Source organism: Hemitrygon akajei, chromosome 4, assembly GCF_048418815.1.
Source record: "Hemitrygon akajei chromosome 4, sHemAka1.3, whole genome shotgun sequence".
Taxonomy (NCBI): domain Eukaryota; kingdom Metazoa; phylum Chordata; class Chondrichthyes; order Myliobatiformes; family Dasyatidae; genus Hemitrygon; species Hemitrygon akajei.
Genome location: NC_133127.1, coordinates 192,809,475 through 192,823,559, shown reverse-complemented (window position 1 = coordinate 192,823,559; position 14,085 = coordinate 192,809,475). Strand labels below are relative to the sequence as shown.

The 14,085-nt window shown below is 42.0% G+C and overlaps 1 protein-coding gene across 1 annotated transcript in view; it reads right to left on the bottom strand.

Moving 5' to 3' along the window:
- Positions 1 to 631: 631 nt before the first annotated feature.
- Positions 632 to 14,085, bottom strand: part of LOC140727063 (protein Wnt-11-like) — a 69,684-nt gene continuing 56,230 nt past the window's right edge. Inside the window, exon 6 of the mRNA XM_073044287.1 lies at positions 632 to 1,656. Within this exon, the coding sequence (XP_072900388.1) occupies positions 1,482 to 1,656 (175 nt within the window). The 3' untranslated portion in view covers positions 632 to 1,481. The remainder of the gene's footprint in view (positions 1,657 to 14,085) is intronic.

Sequence of the window (14,085 nt, the reverse complement as noted above, 5' to 3'; positions counted from 1 at the left end):
AACTCTTTGTTGTCTTTTACACGTTGCTTGATTGTCCATCTTTGGGCGGCATGGTGGTGTAGTGGCTAGCACAACGCTTCACAGTACCAGATACCCGGGTTCAATTCCTGCTGCTGTCTGTCAGGAGTTTGTATGTTCTCTCCATGACCACATGGGCTTGTTCCAGCTGTTCTGATTCCCTCCCACATCCCAAAGGCATACTGATTAGTAGGTTAATTGTTCATTGTAAATTTTCCCGTGATTAGGACTAAATCGGTAGGTTGCTGGATGGTGTGGTTCGAGGAGTCTATTCCACATTATATCTCAATAAATAAAAATAAATGAATACGTTATGTCATTTTTCACTGATTCTATTGTGTCTCTTTGTATTTACTGTGAATGCCCACAATAAAATAAATCTCAGGGTAGTATATGGTGACATAAATGTACTTTGATAATGTTTACTTTGACTTTAGAGCTGAGTTGAGTTAGAATTTCCTCTCTGTCAAAGAGTATTCATGTGGGTCTGCTACTGGAGGCCCCACTGCAATGAAGAACAATGCAGAAAGATTAAAGAGAATAGGTTTGCTTATTAAACTAAACTTTGATGCAACAATCAGTTTTGAGTATTAATAGGAGGAATAATGTGAGATATTTTTAAAGATTTATTTATTTAAAAGTCTTTTGAAAAAAATAGGACATTGCTTTCACAAACGCTTCTGTTTTTAAAGTCTCAAAAAGTACAATTCTAAAGTTCCATAAATAGTAATTTTTTTAAGATTTTGAAAAAATTATTTTGTAGCCAGTAATACAAAAAAATATATACAGTATATTTGTCACAGGGGGTGTGGGAAATCCCAAACAACATATTGCCAAAGTCTAGAAGCTCATCAAATACCTGTTTGTGGACTTCCAATTCCTGCATTTGGGAAAGTCTCCATGGAAACAGAAGGCAGCATGGGATTAAATTCCCATTTTCCTTTTCCTGATGTCAGGCATAAGTTTGCCAATCGGGGTCAGGAACGTGTATCTCCCCCAACTTTCCCCCACGCCAATCCCAAATGTCAATAGCTTCTGTCTCTCAGCAATCAGATGCAACCACTCACTCATTTCTTCGGGAAAAGCAACAGGATTTTGGATTTTGGATCTGAAAGGTGGTCTTCTCAAGAGGGTGAGTGAGTAGGCAAGTGAGGGACTCACCACAGAAGGACAAATGATGATCAATAAAAGCCACCTCCTCTATACTTCTCTTGAAGATCCAGTGAGAAGCGCAAGTAGATGTTCGAAGGAGAGATAACCATCCTTGGGGGAGCACAAGTATCTCCATACGTGGACAAGTCGCAGAGGTGGCATTGGAAGCTGATGCACACTGAGCCGTCAAAGGTGGACCGAACGCCCTCCTTTGGTTCTCCCAGTGTCGCCGAGGGTTGTTCTCAAGGGGTGGTGGGGAGTGGGGGGGGGGGGAGAGGGGAGGGGGTGTTGGATGTGGGGAGGGGGCAGGCTCACTTGCAGACGTACCTCTCCACCATCCTCTCGCATTTCTTGCAGGTCACATAGCAGCACCAGTGGTACTTGCAGTGGCAACGCTCGACCACCTTCTCTGTGTAAGGGTTGTACCCACGGCCGCAGCACATCAGGGTGCAGCTGTCACTGCCGTTCGATGTTTTGTTGCATTGTCTGCGGAGCGGATCAAGAAGAGAATGGTTTATTATTTTTCGCAACCCCATTCTCCAGCCTTCTCCCCATAACCTTTGACGACTTGACTAATTAAGTACTGCTTTAATGATGTGACAATAAGGACCAAAAATACCAAAAAGAAAAGATAGTGCCTTGACTTCTGATCTTTAAGCTCGTCGGGTAGTGTAATGCTCACTGCATACATGCATAACATTGACACGGAGTCAGCACAGGAATACATTAACCTCTTGGTTGGTTTAATTAATCACTGAGTTTAATAAAACTCATTCAAGATTCAAGCTTGTTTAATGACATTTCCTAAACAAGTGTAAAGGAGAATGAAATAAAGGCTACACCGTATCCAATACAGCACAATAAAAACACAATAAAATAAAGAACACAATAAATATAAATACGTAAGATAGCTTATATACATAGATTGATTGTACTGTTCCTATAAAAAGTATTCACCCCCCTTGGAAGTTTTCATAGTTTATTGTTTTACAACATTGAATCACAGTGGATAAAATTTGACTTTTGTGGCACTGATCAACAGAAAAAGACTCTTTCGTGTCAAAGTGAAAACAGATCTCTGCAAAGCGATCTAAATTAATTACAAACATAAAATAATTGATTGCATAAGTGTTCACCCCCTTTAATATAACACACCAATTGGCTTTAGAAGTCACATAATTAGTTAAATTGAGATCACCTGTTTGCAGTTAAGGTGATTGTAGTAAAAATACCCCTGTATGTGTATCCTAGCAAAAACGACACCATAAAGAGAAAAGAACATTTCAAGCAACTCCACAAGAGGTTATTGAAAAGCACAAGTCAGGACAAGAAAATTTCCATGTCATTGCATATCCCTTGGAATATCCTGAGTCAATCATCAAGAAATGTAAAGAAAATGGCACAGCTGTAAATCTGACTGGAGCAGGCTGTCCTTGAAAACTGAGTGACCGTGCAAGATGGGGACGAGTGAGGGAGGCCCCCAGGAGACCTATGACAACTCTGGAGGAGTTACAAGCTTCAGTAGCTGAGATGGGAGAGACTGCACATACATCAGGTGTTGCCCGGGTGCTTCACCAGTCGCAACTTTTTTGGGAGAGTGGCAAAGAGAAAGTTACTGTTGGAAAAACTCACATGAAATCTCAGCTAGAGTTTGCTGGGAGACTCTGAAGTCAATTGGAAGAAGGTTCTATGGTCTGATGAAACCAAAATTGAGTTTTAGGTCATCAGACTAAACGCTATGTTTGGCATAAACCAAACACCACACATCATCAAAAACACACCATCCCTACCGTGAAGCATGGTGGTGGCTGCATCATGCTGTGGGGATGCTTCACTGCAGCAGACACTGGAAGGCTTGTGAAGGTAGAAGGTAAAATGAATGCAGGGAAATCCTGGAAGAAAACCCATTGCAGTCTGCAAGAGAACTGCAATTTGGGAGAAGATTTGTTTTCCAGCAAGACAATGGCCTCAAGCATAAAGCCAAAGCTACACAGGAATGGCTTAAAAACAACAAAATTAATGTCCTAGAGTGGCCAAGTCAGAGTCCAGACCTCAATCCAATTGAGAATTTGTGAATGGACCTGAAAGGGGCTGTTCCCTCATGATCCCCATGCAATCTGACAGAGCTTGAGCGATTTTGTAGAGAAGAATGGGGAAAAATTGCAGTGTCCAGATGTGCAAAGCTGATAGAGACCTATCCACACTGACTCAAGGCTGTAATTGCTGCCAAAGCTGCATCCACTAAATACTGACTTGCAGGGGGTGAATACTTATGCAATGCAATCAATAAGTTAGTGTTTTATATTTGTAATTAATTTAAATCACTTTGTAGAGATGTTTTCACTTTGACATGAAAGAGTCTTTTCTGTTGCTCCGTATCAAAAGAAGCCAAATTAAATTCACTGTGATTCAATGTTGTAAAACAAAAAACATGAAAACTTCCAAGGGGTGTTAATATTTCTTACAGGCACCTTATGTCCATAAGGTGGCCCTGTGACCCCTAGGCACAGGAGAGTCTTACATGTGGTGATATTAACAGGAAATGGTAAAGTAGTGGTGGTTGGGGGTGTGGTTGGTTGGGTTAGTGGGTAGAGGTGTTGTCAGCCTTACTGCTTGGGGGAAGTAATTGTTTCGGAGTCTACAAAAAAATGTGCTAGTTTCTATATATGGCTAATGATCAGTCAAGATGGGGTTCTTGGAGTTCTTAGTTCTTGGTATTGGCTTATTATTGTGGCATGTACTGAGATACAGTGAAAAGCTTGCCTTGCATACAGATCAGATCATTAAGCTGTGCATTAAAATAGAACAATGTAAAGGAATAACAATGCAGGATGAAGTGAAAAAGAAGACGGAGTGTGTTCACCGCCCCCTTTCTGGAGTCAATGACCCATTTTTGTTCCCTCACATTGAAACCATGTTGTCACGACACTGTGTCACTAAGCTCTCGCTCCTTCCTGTTCTCCAGCTCATCACTATTTGAGATAGAACACAGAGCAGCACAACACAGGATGAGTCCCTTTGGCCCACAAAGTTGTGCCTAACCAATTACATTAGTGATTAACTATACTAATCCCTCCTGCCCACGCCATGTCCATATCCTTCCACTCTCCTCACATTCATGTGTCTATCTAAACAGCGTTTAAAAGACTTAAAATCAGAATCAAAATCATATTTAGTATCACCAGCGTTTGTCGTGAAATTTGTCATTATGCAGCAGCAGGACAGTGCTATATATAATAAAAACTGTACATTACAGTGAGAAATACGGTATATATAAATAAGTAGGGCAAAAAATTACAAGCACCTACCACTTTCTATAGGAAAAAAAACAACTTGCCCCTCACATCTCTTTAGAAATTCCCCCCTCTCACCTTTAATGCATGCCATCTGGTATTAGACATTTCACCCCTGGGAAAAAGATACTGCCTGTCTACTTCTCTATGCCTCCCATAATCTTATATGCCTCCATCAGATCTCCTCTCAGCTCTGCTGCTCCAGAGAAAACAGCCCAAGTTTCTCCAGCCTCTCGTTTATAGCACATGCCCTCTAATCCAGGAGGCAACATCCTGGTAAACCTCTTCTGTCCCTTCTCCAACGCCTCGACATCCTTCATATAATGGAGCAGCCAGAACTGTATGCAATACTCCAGATGCGGTCTGACCAGAGGTATATAAAGGGGCAACATATCTTCCTGACTTTTGAACTCAATGCCTTGACTAATAAAGGTAAGCATGCCATATGCCTACCAATGACCCACATGCGGCAACACTACTGACCCAGACACAAGGGGTTGTCCTGCTAGTGTTCGTGGAGTTCAAAATAACTTCATTATCAAAGTACATAACAACATTGTGATTCATTTTCTTGCAGGCATTCACAGAAGAACAAAGAAAGACAATAGAATCGATGAAAAACTACGCACAAAGACGGACACACAACCAATGTGCAAAAGAAGACAATCTGTGCAAATAGAAAAATACATTAATAATCATGAATTTAAAAAATGTAAATCAATAACACTGAGAACATTAGTTGTAGAGTCCTTGAAAGTGAGTCCATAAGCTGTGGAATCAGCTCAGAGATGAGGTGAGTGAAGTTGTCCACGATGGTTCAGGCGCCTGATGGTTGAATAGTAATAACTATTCCTGAACTTGCTGGTGTGGGATCTAAGGCTCCTGTACCTCCTTCCTAATGGCAGCAGTAAGAAGAGAGCATGGTCTGGATGGTGGAGCCTCCCTCTTAGCCTCCAACATATGTGCTAGTGAATAGTCTCTTCACCCTATCTTCTCTTAATGTCCCCTTGGGTAGCAAGATTTCCTTGAATTGTCACCTGTAAATTCTTGATGCAGTTTTACTGTCAGAAGACCATAAGACATAGGAGAATTAGGCCATTTGGCCCATCAATTTTGCTTCTCCATTTCATCATGTTTCTGTGGTGTAATGTTCTATGGTTCTATGGCTAACTTATCACCCCTCTCAATCCCTTTCTCATATCTTCTCCCTGTAATCTTTAACCCTCTTACTAATCAAGAACCCATCCGGCTCCACTTTAAATATACACAATAACTTGGCCTCCACAGCCATCTGTGGCAATGAATTCCACAGACTCTACCTTCTGCATAAAGAAATTCCTTCTCATCTCTGTTCTAAATAGAAGTTCCTCTATTCTGAGGCTGTGACCTCAGGTTCTAGACTTACCCAGTTTAGGAAACATCCTCTCCACATCTATTCTTTCTTGGACTTTCAATATTTGATAGGTTTCAATGAGATGCCCTTTCGTTCTACTAAATTCTGGTGAGTACAGGCCCAGAGCCATCAAATACTTGTTGTACATCAACCGTTTCATTCCTGGGATAATTCTTGTGAACCTCCTCTGGACCCTCTCCAATATCAGCAGATCTTTTCTTAGAAAAGGGGCCCACAGCTGCTCTCAATACTCCAAGTGTGGTCTGACCAATGCCTTATAAGGCCTCAGCATTACATTCTTGCCCTTATAGTCTAGCCCTCTCGAAATGAACTCTAACATTGTATTTGACGTCCTCACCACTGACTCAACTTGCAAGTTTACCTTTAGAGAATCCTGCACAATGACTCCCAAGTCCCTTTGCACCTCAGATTTTAGAACAGAGCTGAGGAGGAATTTGTTTAACCAGATATAGAGTGGCAAATCTGTGGAGTTCATTGCCAGAGGCAGCTGTGGAGGTCAAGTCATTGGGTATATTTAAGGCAGAAATTGATGGATTCTTGATTAGTTAGGGCATAAAGGGATACAGGGAGAAGGCAGGGGATTGGGGCTGAGAGGGTTGAAATGAAGGAACAGACTCGATGGGCCAAATAGCCTAATTCTGCTCCTATATCTAATGGTCTAATGGTCTTATAGTCTAAAGTTTCCACTTCTTTCAGTAATGAGGTGACCAGAACTGAATATAACCGTACCCCACTCTTTTTCTGTAACCTAGTCCACCTGTACAACCCTGTGAGATATCAGTGTTCCTTCAACTCTGTTCTCATACGTTCCATCACTCAGGTGCTGGAAGGGGCACCAACTTAATGTTCAACACCTGAAGGTCTGGAATTCCTTTTCTAAACCCTTCTGCCTCTCTTCCCTCAGGAAGACCCTCAAAGCCAATTTCTGGCCAAGTGTGTGATGACCGATGAAATTTAATGTGTCTCTAATTGGACCCTGTGCAGAGGAGATTCACCAGAAAGCTTTCTGGATTAGAGAGCATGCCTTATGAGGATAGGTTGAACAAATTAGGGCTTTTCTCTTGGAGTGAAGGGGTATGAGCAGTGACTTGATAGATGTGTACATGATGGTAAGAGCAGAGATCAAGTAGACAGCAATCACCTTTTCCCCAGGGTAGAAATAGCTAATACAAGGGGCATAATTTTAAGGTGATTGGAGGAAAGTATAGGGGGAGACATCTGGTAAGTCTTCACACAGAGAGTAGTGAGTACATAGAATGCCCTGTCAGGGGTGGTGGTAGAGGCAGGTACACTAGGGGCATCTGAGAAACTCTTACATAGGCACGTGGATGATAGAAAAATGTGGCGTGTTCAGTGGGAGGGAAGGGTTAGATTGATCTTGGAGTAGGTTGAAAGGTTGGCACAACATCGTGGGCCAAGGGGCCTGTGTTGTTCAACAGTATACTCTATCTTCTATGGGGGGGAAGGTATCAGGAAGGATGCATGGTCTCCAGAGCATCTTCAAGGAGTGATGACTCAAAAAGACGCATCCATCACTAAGGATCCCCATCACCCAACACATCCCCTGTCCTCGTTGCTACCATCAGGGAAGAGGTACAGGAGCCTGAAAACACACACTCTTATGTTTTAGGAACAGCTTCTTCCCCTCTGCCATCAGGTTTCTGAATGGACATTGAACCCACGAACACTACTTTGTTACTTTTTAATTTATCTTTAATTTTGCACTACTTATTTAACTATATATAAAACAAATTTCATGATGAATGCCGGTGATATTAAACCTGATTCTGAGAAGGTGAGATATCTAGGTGCTGAAAAGTGAAATGCTCAGTTGCTGTCAACAAAGATCTGAGAGCATTTTAAAGACATACAGGTTTCTCCTCTGACAAAGTAAGGATCAGGATATCCAACAGCACTTAGAGAAGTCTCTTGTTAATCACACAAAAGCTCTAATTAATGCATTATTCCCAATGAGTGATTTAGCAGCCATTGGGTATCAATGTAAAATTGCCACTAAGTGACAAAAGAATTGCTAATGGCCTCCTCACACAAAAAATCTCTCTCGCAAACTGGTTTTTCCTGCTTGCCCTCTGAGTTCATTTACAAAGATGTATACAGTTGTTCCAACAAAGAAATGAGGCCAAGAGGGTCCTGAAGATGCGTCTTGGCCTGAAATGTTGACTGTTTACTCTTTTCCACTGATGCTGCCTGGCCTGCTGAGCTCCTCCAGCATTTTAGAAACATAGAAAAATAGAAATCTACAGCACATTACAGGCCCTTCGGCCCACAATGTTGTGCCAACCATGTAACCTACTCCAGAAACTGCCTAGAATTTCCCTAGTGTATAGCCCTCTATTTTTCTAAGCTCTATGTACCTATTTAAGAGTCTCTTAAAAGACCTTATTGTATCCACCTCTACCACTGTCGCTGGCAGTGCTATCTCAGGAGACATAGAGACTGCAGATACAGGAATCTGGAGCAATGCACAAGATGCTGGAGGAACTCAATGGTTCAGACAACATCAGAGCCAAGGTTCAAAGTAAATTTATTATCAAAGTATAGATATGTCACCATATATTTCCACCAGGCCATCAGACAGCTTAATTAATGCTGACTTAATTCTATGTTATATTGTCTATCCTGTTGTACATAATATTTATTATAAATGACTATAAATTGCACATTGCATATTTAGACAGAGACGTAATGTAAAGATTTTTACTCCTCATGTATAGGAAGGATATAAGTAGTAAAGTCAATTCAATTCAATACTGCATTGAGATTCATTTCCCTGTGGGTATTCATAGTAAATAGAAAACACTGAAACCCTACAGCACAATACAGGCCCTTCAGCCCACAAAACTGTGCCGACCATGTCCTTACCTTAGAACTACCTAGGCTTAACCATTGCCCTCTATTTTTCTAAGCTCCATGTACCTATCCAGGAGTATCTTAATAGACCCTATTGTTTCTGCCCCCACCACCACCACCGGCAGCCCATTCCACACACTCACCACTCTCTGAGTAAAAAATTTACCCCTGACATCTCCTCTGTACCTACTTCCAGCACCTTAAAACTGTGCCCTGTCGTACTAGCCATTTCAGCCCTGGGAAAAAGCCTCTGACAAACCACACGATCAATAGAAAGAAACAAAAATATAAATAATAAGAAGAATAAATAAAATACAATGAAATGAATAAATAAATACAATGTTGGAAAATGCACGGTCATGCACTTTGGTAGTAGAAATAAATGTGCAGACTATTTTCTAAACTGGGAAAAAAATTCAAAAATCTGAGATGCAAGAGGACTTGGGAGTCCTTGTGCAGAACACCCTGAAGGTTAACTTGCAGGTTGAGTTGGTGGTGAGGAAGGCAAATTCCATGTTAGCATTCATTTCAAAACGTCTAGAATACAAGAGCAGGGATGTGATGCTGAGGCTTTATAAGGCACTGGTGAGGCCTCACCTTGAGTATTCTGAACAGTTTTGGGCCCCTCATCTTAGAAAAGATGTTTTGGCATTGGAGAGGGTCTAGAGAAGGTTCACAAAGATGATTCCAGGAATGAAAGGATTACCATATGAGGAATGTTTGATGGCTCTGGGTCTGTACTCGCTGGAACTCAGAAGGATGAGAGGAGATCTCATTGAAACCTTTCGAATGTTGAAAGAGCAGATGTGGAAGGGATGTTTCCATGATGGGAGAGTCTAGGACAAGAGGGCACAGTCTCAGGGTAGAGGGACACCCTTTCAAAACAGAGATGCAGAGAAATTTCTCTAGCCAAAGGGTGGTGAATTTGTGGAATTTGTTGCCACATGCAGCTATGGAGGCCAGGTTGCTGGGTGTATTTAAGGCAGAGATTGATAGGTTCTTGATTGGACATGGCATCAGAGGTTACGGGGAGGCGGCCAAGAACTGGGGCTGAGGAGGAGAGAAAAAAAGGATCAGCCGTGATTGATTGAATGGTGGATCAGACTCAATGGGCTGGATGGCCTAATTCTGCTCCTGTGTCTTATGGTCTAAATAAGCAATAAATATTGAGAACATGAGATGAGAAGTGCTTGAAAGTGAGTCCATAGTTTGTGTGAAGAGTTCAGTGTTGGGGTGAGTGAAGTTATCCTATCTGAGCAAGATTCTCATGGTAATGGGGTAATAACTGTTCCTGAACCTGATGGTGTGTGGCCTGAGACCCCCTGTACCTCCTTCCCTCTGGTAGCAATGAGAAGAGAGCCTATCCTGCATGCTGAAGAGAAAAGCCTGTGTACAGAAATAGACAAAGTTTTGGGATGTGATCCTTCATCTGGTCTAATGAGGGTCATCAATTGCTGCTCCAGATATCCCTTTAAGTATAGTTTTCAGTTCCTGCCATTGCATTATAACTTACAGTATTTAATTTATTGTCTTCTCTAATATATGTATACTTTGCATGCTCTGTGTTCTCTGAATCTATGTTTCCGAGACCCGCTGCAAGTCACTTCTCTTTGCACTTGTACCTCCCTTATCTTCAAGGTCAAGGTCAAGATTGTTCAATGTCATTTCCAGTGCACAAGTGTAAAGGAGAATGAAATAATTATTGCTCCAGATCTGACGCAGCACAAAAAAACACAATAAGATAAAGAATGCAATAATAAAAAACACAATAAATATAAATGCATAAGACAGCTTATATACACAGATTGATTGTATGTCCATAAAGAGACACTAGGCACAGGAGTGTCTGTACATAAGGTGACTGATACAAAATGATAAAGTAGTGGTGGTGGTGGAGGTGTTGATCAGCTTTACTGCCTGGTGAAAGCAACTGTTTTTGAGTCTGGTGGCCCTGCCGTGGATGTTACGCAGCCTCCTCCCTGATGGCAGTGGGACAAACAGTCCGTGGGCAGGGTGGGTGGGATCTTTCACAACGTTACTGGCCCTTTTCTGCCATCTTTCTGTCTATATGTCCTTGATGGTGGGCAGGCTGGTGCCCGAGATGCCTCGGGCAGTTTTGACTATCCAACGTAGAGCTATCCTGTCCATATGAGAGTAAACTCAATTTGACTTGGACACCCAAGAAGTGTTTAGAAGGCTTAAAGAGGCTATGAAATCTATTATCTCAGTGTAAACACAAGAGATACTGGAAATATAGTAACACATGCAAATTCTGGAGAAACAGGCGAGGAATAAACACTAAATATTTTGAGCCAAGTGCCTTCATAAGGACTGGAAAGGAAGAGGGAAGAGGCCAGAATAAGAAACTGGAAGGAGGCGTTGGGGGGAAGGAGTACAAGCTTGCAGGTGATAGGTGAAACCAGGTGAGGGGGAAGCAGGGTGGTTGAGAGAGGTGGGGAATAGTATTCCATCCAATAGGACATCTGAAAGAAGGATGCTGTCCAAGTTGCATACCATCTTGGACAATGACTCCCATCCACTCCGTAATGTACTGGTTAGGCACAGGAGTACATTCAGCCAGAGACTCATTCCACCGAGATGTAACACTGAGCGTCATAGGAAGTCATTCCTACCTGTGGCCATCAAACTTTACAACCCCTCCCTCGGAGTGTCAGACACCCTGAGCCAATAGGCTGGTCCTGGACTTATTTCCACTTGGCATGATTAACTTATTATTATTTAATTATTTATGGTTTTATATTGCTATATTTCTTCACTATTCTTGGTGCGGCTGTAAGGAAACCCAATTTCCCTTGGGATCAATAAAGTATGTCTGTCTGTCTGTTATTCGGACCTTTCAATATTTGATATGTTTCAAAGAGATCTCCCTCATTCTTCAACACTCCACTGAGTACAAGCCCAAAGTGATCAGATGCTCCTCGTATTCCTGGGATCGTTCTTTTGACTCTCCCCTGGACAGTCTCCAATCCTAGCACATCTTTTTTTTAGAAAAGGGGCCCAAAACTGCTCACAAGGCAGTCTGAACAAGGCCAATAAAGCCTCAGCATCACATCCTTGCTTTTGTATTCTAGTCCTATTGAAAGGAATGCTAACATTGCATTTGCCTTCCTCACCACCAACTCAACCTGCAAGTTACCCTTCAGGGAATCCTGTATGAAGACTCCCAAGTCCCTCTGCCCTTTTGATTTTTGAATTTTCTCCTCACTTAGAAAAAGTCTAACCTTTATTCCTTGTGTCAAAGTGCCTGGCCATGCACATTATATTTCATCTGCCACTTCTTTGTTCATTTCCCCAATCTGTCTAAGTTCTTCTGCAGACACCCTGCTTCCTCAAAACTACCTGCCCCTCTTCTATTCATGCTGGTACCTTTCCTGTAATGCCATCTGCTCTTATCCTCATTTGGGGCACCTTGTCAAAAGCCTTTGGAGAATCCAAATAAGCAGCATGCACTGACTCTCCTCAGGCTGTCCTGCCTGTTATTTCCTCAAAAGATCCAAACAGATTTGACAGGCAAGGTTTCCTCCTTAAGCTAACCATGTAGACTTTGGCCAATTTTATCTTGTCCCTCCAGGTACACAAAACCTCATTTATAATAATAGATTCCAACAGCTTTCCAACCACTGCAATCAGGCCAACTAGCCTATAATTTCCTTCCTTCTGCCACAGTCTCTTCTTAAAGAGTGGAGTGACACTGCAGTTTCCCTGTCCTCCAGAACCATTCCTGAACCTAGTGATTCTTGAAAGATCACTACTAATGCCTGCTCAACCTCTTTCAGAACCCTGGGGTGTAGTCTATCTGATCCAAGTGACTTATCCACCTTCATGGTTTTCAACTTCCCAAGGACCTACTCCTTAGTAACAGAAATGACACTCACTCCTTGGCACGCCCACATTTCTGGCATTCTGCTAGTGTCTTCCACAGCGAAGACTAAAGCAAAATACTTATTAAGTTCCTCCGCCATTTCTTTACCCACCATTATACCTCTCCAGCATCGTTTTCCAGGAGTCCAATATTCACTCTCGTCCTTCTGTTGCTCTTTATATATCTGAGAAAACTTTTTGTATCCACTTTTATATTATTGGCTAGCTTACCTTCATATTTCCTCTTTTCTCTCTTTCTGGCCTTTTAAGTTGCCTTCTGGTTGGTTTTTAAAAAAACTTTCCCACTAATTTTTGCAATTTATACGCCCTCTCTTTTGCTTTTACGCTGCTTTGACTTCCTCTGTCACTCACGGTTGTATCATCCTGCCTTCAGAATGCTTTTTTTTTGGGATGTATCTTTCCTGAGCCTTCTGAATTGCCCCCAGAATCTGTTCTTGCATCATCACTGCTAGTGTTCCCTTCCAATCAATTCTGGCCAGCTCGTCTCTCATGCCTCTGTAATTCCCTATACTCCACTGTAATACTGACACATTTGATTTTATCTTCTCCTTCTCAAAATGCAGGGTGAATTCTATCATATTATGATCACTGCCTCCTAAGGGTTCCTTTATCTTAAGCTTCCTAATCAAATCTAGTTCATTATACAATGCCCAAAACAAAATTGCCTTTCCTCTAGTGGGCTCAATCAAAAGCTGCTCTAAAAAGCCTTCTCATAGCCATTCTTTAAATTCCCTCCCTTGGGATCCAGTACCAAACGGATTTTCCCATCTGCCTGCATATTGAAATCTCGCATGGCTAACGTAACGTTTCCCTTTTGTCATACATTTTCTGTCTCCCATAGTAATCTGTAGGCCACATCTTTGCTACTGTTCAGAAGTCTATATGTAACTCCCATCAGGGTATTTTTATCCTCGCAGTTTCTTAACTCTGCCCACAAGGATTCAACATCTTCCGATCCTATGTCACACCTTTACAAGGATTTAATTTAATTTTTTACCAATATAGCCACTCCATCCCCTTTGCCTACCTGCTTGTCCTTTTGATACAATGTGTATTCCTGGATGTTAAGCTCCCAACTATAGCTTTCTTTCAGGCACGACTCAGAGGTGCCCACATTCCCACAGAGATACCTAGCAATCTCTAACTGCACTACTATATCATCAGCCTTATTCCGTGCATTCAAATATAACACCTTCAGTCTTGTGATCTTCACCCTTTTTGCTTTTGGCCCCCTGTTATGCTGTTATGCTGTCATCCCGGTGACTGCAGTTTTTCCCTATCACCTGCCTGTCCTTTTTCACAGTCTCGCTACACACTGCATCTAACTCTACACCAATTGTCCCATCCTCAGTCCTAACACTCCGGTTCCCGTTCCCCTGCCAAATTAGTTTAAACCCTTTCCAACAACTCTAGCAAACCTGCCCGTAAGGATAT